General features: G+C 35.5%; 1 protein-coding gene across 1 annotated transcript in view; it reads left to right on the forward strand.

Annotated features, from left to right (window-relative positions):
- SLC35F5 (solute carrier family 35 member F5) overlaps positions 1-8,574 on the forward strand; it is a 37,907-nt gene extending 29,333 nt beyond the window's left edge. Inside the window, 5 exon segments of the mRNA XM_030327151.1 lie at positions 243-286; positions 289-332; positions 4,395-4,549; positions 5,299-5,392; positions 7,606-8,574. Coding sequence (XP_030183011.1) covers positions 243-286; positions 289-332; positions 4,395-4,549; positions 5,299-5,374 — 319 coding nt within the window. The 3' untranslated portion in view covers positions 5,375-5,392; positions 7,606-8,574.
- The last annotated feature ends 460 nt before the right edge of the window (positions 8,575-9,034 follow it).

Genomic DNA, 9,034 nt, shown 5'->3' on the forward strand with positions numbered 1-9,034 from the left:
CAAATTGAATAATATCTGTAAACAGATCTGGAAAAAGGCATAAGTACTTTGAAAGTTTTTATTCTTACGTATTTGGATTTTTAGTATTTGAAGGTAAACTTTAATAATCTTTCTAGTTGCTTTATTGTGTCTAAGTCTGTCCTAAGCTTTTTTATTTGCTCCTGATCTCTCATGTCCATATTTCCTTTGGTTGTTTTACTCTTCTAATATGGAAACATGTATTTTCTTCTTTTTCTTTTTAGGGGCTGCTTTCTTACCTCATCGTTGATAGGCACACTTGCACTAAGCCTACAATACCTCTGTCCATAATAGCTGACATGTGTATGCAAAAGGTAAGATACACATTTATTAGATATTTTAGATGTGGTTTTTAAAACAGAGACAGTGAAAGTTAGGGCACATGATTAAATGTCCAAGGTGTTTTACTACATAGAGATATATAAAAAGTACCAAAGAAATGGATAATCTCTTGCATTTTTAGCTTTTCAATTTTTTTTTTCTTAATTTCTTAGTGAAGAACTAACAGTATCTTTATATGTAGTTCTCCAGTTTTAGAGCTGATTATTGCATGTTTTCTTTGGTAAGTCAGTGGTATAGAATAGAAAATAGGATATATCTTATTATATAATTAGTGGTGTTTTGATTTCTAAGATAAGTTCCAAAGTTTCTTTAATAGTGTGATACTATTATCAGTCTGAGCAACAGGAATAATGTTTCTCAGCAAATGCTCATTTCTGTCTGGTTCAGGAGGGGCAAGTGCTCTGTTCCTCTTCTGTGATGTCCTGGTCTGGAGGCAGGGACTTTTATGATGAACATTGGCAATGATAACATCACAGAAAAGAGAATACCTTGTAACAGCCCGAAGGGAGGAGTTTCTTTAGTGCTTTTGGGGGTAAGGGGGAGAAAGGCATGCCATATATATTCAACTAAAGATGTAGTGTAGTCATTTATCAGTTTAGTGTTTGTAAAACTTTGAACTCCAAGAATTAAGTTACAAAATTGTGTGTGTGTGTGTGTGTGTGTGTGTATGTGTGTGTGTAGTTTGGTTTAATACAATTTGAAGAGGGAATACTTGAAAGCCCTAAGGCTTATAATGTGTAGAAATTATAATCAAAGTTTTAAAGATTTTTTTTTTTTTTAGATCTTTGTGCAGTTCTTAGGATAAAGGCAAAATACTCTCAGTGATATGTATTTTCTTTATTTAAAAAACGGTTCTGTGCTGATACTTTGTTTCATGGCTCAGTAAATTCTTGCTTATTTGTCATGGTTATTAACAGAGTTTCTCCTTAATTTAGGTTATCTTCTATATCATGCATTTTCAAGAGCGAGAATATTGTAACATATACATAACACTAAAGTTATACATCATTAGATTCTTTATAGGTTTAAATAATATCCAGGTCCTTCCACATCTCAGGATCTTGAATATCAACCAAAATTGCTCTAGTGAAACTAGGGGAGTGCTGTATAAGAGGATTTTGGTAGACTACTGTGTAAATGAGCTTTTCTGTACTGATATTTTGAAAATATCAGCTTTGCTGATTTGAAAAATAAAAATTGAAGGTTAATTTTAGGATTTTTAAAACACTGTCACAGGGGATCTAATTTTATTTAATGAGTATGTAATTTATGGATTCAGATATTTTAAGATGAGGGCAAAACATAAGGAAAATGAAGATAAATGATTGATTGATTAGAAAAACATAACCAGTCTTTTCTCGATTGTCTTCACATCTCGAATTGGACAGCCAGTTAAATGAGTTGGCTGGGCCTCCAGTGAGAATCAAGGGTAGGAAGATACTTTCTAGAAAAAAGTGGCAGGGTGTCCCAGACTGTAATAGAAACAGGAGAACTCTACTTTCATGTTTTTTTTTTTTTTAAATTCTATAAGCAACTATATTTATATATAGTTTCTGAAATTTCAGCATTTATCAATATTTTTTATTGTGCTTAAAATAAATTATTTAAACCTATTTATAATTGATATTTTGTATGAGAGGAAGCATCTCTGCTAGTATTCACATTTATATCCAGATATGGTCAGGTTTAGACAGTAATGTAGACAATTTTTGTCATTGTCTTCATTTTATTTTATTTTTAATTTTTTAATGTTATTTATTTTTGAGAGAGAGAGAGAGGGCAAGCAGGGGAGGAGCAGAGAGAGAGGGAAACACAGAATCCTAAGTAGGCTTCAGGCTCCGAGCTGTCAGCACAGAGCCCAACATGGGGCTTGAACTCACAAACCACGAGATCATGACCTGAGCTGAAGTTGGATACTCAACTGACTTGAGTCACCCGGGCACCCCTCAGTGTCTTCATTTTAAAATGCTGTCTTCATAGCTTGTTGGAAATAAAATCAGAACTTTTTTATTATGTGGCAACACATAAATAACTGCATTGTTACAGGTGAACTTTGCTTTCAAAGGTCAAGTAGGGTTTTACCCACCTTTACAAAGTTTACTTTTACTCAATTGTAAAATAGGGTTTTAGCTGAATATTCATGAAATCACTCTTATCTACTATATCTATATCTTTAACTTTCATTAGTCATAAGTTTTCATACTTTTTCTGGTCTTGGGTCATTTAAATACGTCATGGCTTTTCTAGATTATTAATATTCTGGCAAATATTCCAAGAATATGTTTTGCCAATAATTTGATAGCATTGTGAAGGCTTTTTAGTTTCTCTTACTGACTGCTCTTTCCTGGGTATTCTTACGCTCACAGCCTGTGTGTGTATCTGCAAGCAGGACATGCATATTAAAAGTTGTCAGTGATTATTCTTGCATTATGCATTGTGAGTCCCTCATAAAAAATATTCTCACAAAATCCCTTTGCTCTGACTAATGGTGCTGTGAACTGGAGTAGTATATCTTTCCCACCAGAGGGAGTCTTGCTTATGATTCTAACTGCACTTTTCTTTTTTTAATACTTACAGAGAACAAGCACAGTTTTTCTTATTTTAAAGATAGGAGTTACTATTTTCATCAGTATGTTGAAAGCAAATCACACCACTGGGTTGCAGCTGAGTCTCAATCAGTGCAGCCTTCTTTGACAATTGGTTTTGATTCTTGGTTGAATCTAGATGGTAGAGGTAAACTAATGAAGGGAAAGATTTTTCTTCACTTTATGGCATCTCATTATCTTCAATTTTCTTGACAACCCTGATAAAATGATGGATTGGAGGCTCAACCTTGATGATATCTGATGGGCTCTTCACCCCTGAGGCCCTGCTTGCTGCTGTCTTCTCTGGCTCACGTTTCTTAGTAAAAGTGTTCTTGTTTGTTGTCTTTAGTGTACTTAAGCCATGATTTCCTTTTGGAATTTTTTTCATTTGTTACTACATAATCAAATTATTTTAAGAGTAAGCAGGAGAATTTGTTGCAAATTTAAAAAAAAATTTTTTTTAATGTTTATTTATTTTGAGAGAGAGACTGAGAGTGAGCAGCAGAGGGACAGAGAGAGAGGGAGACATAGAATCCAAAACAGGCTACAGGCTCTGAGCTGTTAGCACAGAGTTCAACGTGGGGCTCGAACCCACGAACTGTGAGATCATGACCTGAGCAGAAGTCGGATGCTTAACTGACAGAGCCACCCAGGTGCCCCTGTTGCAAACTGTTAATTAAAGGTTTGCACAAGTTGCACTTAAGGGTTTTTGGTGCTGTCTTTGGGAAGGAATGGTAACATAGCACAATGTATCACAACATATTATAGCATAGTTTTTTAAAATGTGAGTTTTTGGAGCACCTGGCTGGCTCGGTTGAGTGTCTAACTCTTGATTTCAGCTCAGGTCATGATCCCAGTGTCATGGGATTGATCCCCATGTCAGGTTCCACACTAAACCTGGATTCTCTTTCTCCCTGTGCCACTCTACCCTGCTCGTGCTCGCTCGCGCTCACCCTCTCTCTCTCTCTCTCTCTCTCTCCTCTCTCCCCCCCTCCCCCTCTATCTGTAAATAAAAAAGTAAAATAAATAAAAATGTGAGTTTTTGAAGATGACTTCAAAACTGAAGGGAGGATCTACTTGAGGATCGCCAGTAATCAGTACAGGAAAAAAATGGGCAATGTGTTGTGGAAGACAAAGCTAAATGGTTTGTAATTCTGCTCTCAGATGTGCTATGCCTAATACAGGAAAAGCATGCCTTCTGGCTTTCCTAGGCCATTTTCCAAGCAAGACATGTTTTTGTTGGTAATTTAAGCAAGTGGAATCATATGCTGAAGTTCTGAATCCTCATATTTAATAATATACTTAATATATTATCAATGCTAAGTATTATCTTCTTGGTGTTTTGACTTATTCCTGCAGATTTTCATAAATGGAAAACTTATTTTAAAGAATAAAGTTGTCTTAATGATAATGGTGGATTGTTTTTATTTTTCTATCTTTTATTTTTAGGTGCAGTTTTCTTGGTTATTTTTTGCAGGCGCGATCCCTGTATTTTTTTCATTTTTTATTGTAACTCTCCTCTGCCATTATAATAATTGGGATCCTGTGATGGTGGGAATCAGAAGAATTTTTGCCTTTATATGCAGAAAACATCGTATTCAGAGGTATATTTGGTTCCAGTATAAGTTTTTGAAAATATAATCCTTGCTAATTAAACTGGAAATTGTATCGTGCTGGACTAATTTGTAGACACTTTGGGAAGAATTATTGAAAGATTATAATTTTATATGTACTATGTCACATAAAATTAAAATAAGTTGTTTAGATCCTTTGTGTGGTAAGATAGTTTCTTCACAACTACTTTAAATTTTTTTTTTTTCAACGTTTATTTATTTTTTTTGGGGACAGAGAGAGACAGAGCATGAACGGGGGAGGGGCAGAGAGAGAGGGAGACACAGAATCGGAAACAGGCTCCAGGCTCTGAGCCATCAGCCCAGAGCCTGACGCGGGGCTCGAACTCACGGACCGCGAGATCGTGACCTGGCTGAAGTCGGACGCTTAACCGACTGCGCCATCCAGGCGCCCCTACAACTACTTTAAAAAATGTTTTGATTTATAGGTAAAACCAAAGTGCTTACTGTTTTGCTGTGATGAATTTAAATGTAGAAAACTTCCATTGGTGTGAACAAAATTTAAATAAAATATGATAACACTGCTTCAAATATCTTTCTTTTTAAGAGAGAAAGATTTTTACATCCTACTATAAAAAGAACTTGGGGCATGTTGTTGGGAAGTCTTGCCTTAGTGTTAGTGTTGACCTGACAGCTTCAGCCAGTAGAATAGATAATTTTTAAGGGCTCCTTTCCATTCAAAAGCTTTCCTTAACTATTGCCTTAAAAACATTTTTTTTAAGGGTTCCAGAAGACAGTGAACAGTGCGAGAGTCTGATTCCTATGCACGGTGTTTCTCAGGAGGATGGAGCTAGTTAGCTGTTGTCTGTAGTCCAGGTTTGTATGTTAGCTAGTATTAGTGCTGAATAAGGTTCTTTATTCCTGTAATCTGAAATACTGTCTAGAGGGTAAGGGAGTCAAGCTCTGGACTCATACTGACTGGGTTCCAATTCTAGCTTCTCTGTGCACTAGCTGTGTGACCTTATACAAGGTTCTTCACCTGTCTGTGCCTCAGTTTTCTTATTTGTGAAGTGGGGTTGTGGTAGTCCCTCCTCTCTCATAAGATTACTGGGAATATTAAATACTTGGTAAGATTTAAAGTGTGCAATAGTGCCTGACTCAAATTAAGTGATCCCAAGTTCAACTATTACTTTTATTCACGCTAAGGATCATAATTTTATTTAATAATACACTTTAGAAAAATGTTTTTCCTCTAGTATAAAAGTAAGAAAAAATATATTAATTTGGTGTATATCCAGTCTTTTCTTTGTATGTCTGTGTGTGTTTTCCACAACTGGCATAGTGTATATCCTGATTCTCTGACTATGCTTTTTCAATTAATGTTTCAAGAACATTTCCCCATTTTTAAAAAATTGTAAAAAATACTATCTTTTATATTTCTGACAAGACAGATGAGTACATGGTGTTTTTATCTTTCACTGCATCAATGCTTGAAATACATCTAACATATATTTTTGGCAGCTATAAAAGTAGTTATGTACTTATTTAGAATGAGAAATCACAGTAAATTACTGAAATTCTGCAGATTCAGGTCCCTTTCTTCTAAGATAACCTGAGGCAGTTTATATTGAAATGTTTCCTGACTCAGCTGGGCTTCCCCTCCTCACTTAGAACATTTAACAACTCCTGTCAACTCCTTACACTCAAATTGGCCTTTGAAGGTTAAGTGTCATCATCTTTGTGGCAGATTCACCTCTAACCTAGGACTAAGTGTCTTGGTCTTGTGTTTTCCTTTGGTCATTTTGTATTCCAGCTTTTACTGTTACGATGGTCACCCATGCACATAGTTGAGAGAGTTCGAGTTCTAGTTCTACGAGATTGCTCGTACAGAGCAGCTGCCGCCTGCCCTGCCCACCTGCTTCTGCTCTCGTCCCACTCCAAGAAGTCAACGTTAAACTCATCAGTTGTTTTGACCCCCCTCTTCCCCCCCCCCCCACCCCACCTCACACACTGTCTTCAAGTACCACACTTATACTTCTGTTTCTTGATTTCTCTGTTTTAGGCATCTTCAGTTGATGTTCCCACTTTGGTAGATGAGGATAGATTACATTCAAGTTTCATCCTCCTCTCTCCCCACCCCACTTGCCTACTTTTCCACCACCTCCTCATCCCAGTGTACTTATTGTATAATTATGGATAGATTTGTAAGCAGTGTTTGCATGGTCATGGTGATATAAATGTTACTTTTACCTGAGTCGTGGTGGATTGTGCTTGGCATTTCCACAGTTCAGAGACCCTTTGTTACACTTTTAGAGAATACACCTCACATTTTCTCTGGGGATAGAGAAGGGGCACTTGACCAGCTGTAAAAAGTAAGGCAGGACATTTGAATGTCTAACTGCTTTTTCTATAAACCGTGCCAGTCTTTCTGTTTTAGCTGTTTCTTCACTCCTCCTTTTAGAGATACCTGCTTCGTTGTTGTTTTCTAGTCTCTGCTGTTCCCTTTGTCCATGTGACAAAAATCCCTTTATTTTCTTTTTACTGAGGTTTTGGCAGCAAAGTAGAACCAAATATGTTTACTTACCATCTTTAAATTTTAAAAAGTACATATAGTTATTTTTTAAAGCTTTGTAGTGCTGTAACGTATGCACTCTCTCCCTACTGTGTGTGCATTATTCCCATGGTCACACTCATGCCCACCCCCCCCACCCCCCCAGCAAGGACTCAGTAAATTTGGGAGTGAGAACTGGATAAGAGGAGATAGTGAAGACGGACCTCGGCAGAGTGTAAAGGAAAGGTGTGGCAGGAGTCTTTGTTGCATCGGGGTAATGGTGGGTATGCCATGAGTCAAACTGTCACCACATGATCTGTAAGCAGTGTTGGCCTTAGACACTGCTGTGGAACTCACTCCCATGCGCTTTTAGTGCTCACCTCCGGTTCCAGTATCCAGTTGTTAAGTGTAATAAACTGTGTTTGTTATATATTTCAATGTTAAGATAATTTGCTTTTTACAGTATAAACTGTAAAAATTAAAACTATGACAGTTATAATCTAATGATGATTTTGTGTTTGTTTGTTTTTATTTTTAGCTTGATAATGGAACATTATGCAGCGAAGAGACAATCCCTGGCAAGTTTTTGTAGAAAATGTTTCAGTGCCTAGTCTGAAAAATAACAGTTTCAGTTCTTTGGAACTCTAAAATATATTTTCCTCATACCTGTTTTCTTCATTTCATAATGAAGTACTTTGCTATGTAGCTGTGTACATATCACCACAGTTATAGGAAGTTCCAGTCCACAGTCCCGCTAAAAGACCAACCTGCCTTACATATCTCAAGGAATTCAGCTGATGAAATAATTTGAACTAATCAAGGAATAAAATTCTGATGTTCTGGAGACTTTATTTTCACATTATTTGTTAAACACTGGGCTATATTATGAAAATGTTTTCAAGAAATCATTTAAGTATATAGATCAGTGTTTCTTACAGATAAAATGATAAAATAAGCTGCCTATAATAGGTATGGATTATACTTTTAAGTTTCGTAGAATATTGCAAATTAACAACACAGAAAAATGTTTAATTTTATGCAAGTGTGTCCGTGCAAATTTAGTGGGACTTTAAAGAGAATCAATCTCTGAGAGAAATCTGGTTCACTCACACTACATATGCTGTATTACCCTTTCATAGCATTAGGTGCCTTGTATTTTAAATCTGTGACAAACTATGACAAATTTTTAAAGGGGAAGTATTATTGTAAAATGAAGAATTATGTATTTCTAAAGGCTGTATTGCTGTAAATTTAATTGATAAAGCTCTGCTTAATTTAGAGTTTTGAAGAAATATTCTCTCTTCAATTAAGACATTTTCATAATGGAATGATTTAAATTGAAGTGATGAAGAGTATTATTGAAATAAAATGTTTATATATATGTATTTGCGTGCTACAGATCTATGAATTGGTTTCTGATTTTTTTTCATATATGTGCCAAATTACTCTAGAACTGGATGTCTCTTAAATAATTCTAGTTTTCCGAAATAAATGTTTAATGGTTAAATATTTTACCTTGTTTGTTAAGAAGGTAAAAAAAAATACTTTAAAAATTCCATTTGAATTTTTCCTCTACCAAGCTTAAGTTAAATATAAAATACTCCTAATTACAACTCTTAAATTTGAGTTTTATATGTACTTACTTTGCAACTGCCCCTGTTCACTGCAGACGTCAGTGAATGAACAGGTGTCTCAGGATTCATCTAGACTTTTGATGAATCACCCATTTCCTTTTCAGGTTTTGTGAAAATAGTTCATTTCTCTTCAAAATTTCCTAACAGATCTGATTTTTAAAAATCTCTTTGCAGTGTTTGGCTTCAGTTTGTGTTATTCACACTTTTAAAGTTGTTTTGGTGTTACCATAAGTCTAAAATAGAGTTTAACCATCTTTTTGCTTGTCCTGAGATCTTTTATATTAGCTTAAAAGATTGTTTATGACGTTAAATTTAAAAAACAAACAGTTGTTC

Source organism: Lynx canadensis, chromosome C1, assembly GCF_007474595.2.
Source record: "Lynx canadensis isolate LIC74 chromosome C1, mLynCan4.pri.v2, whole genome shotgun sequence".
NCBI classification, from domain to species: domain Eukaryota; kingdom Metazoa; phylum Chordata; class Mammalia; order Carnivora; family Felidae; genus Lynx; species Lynx canadensis.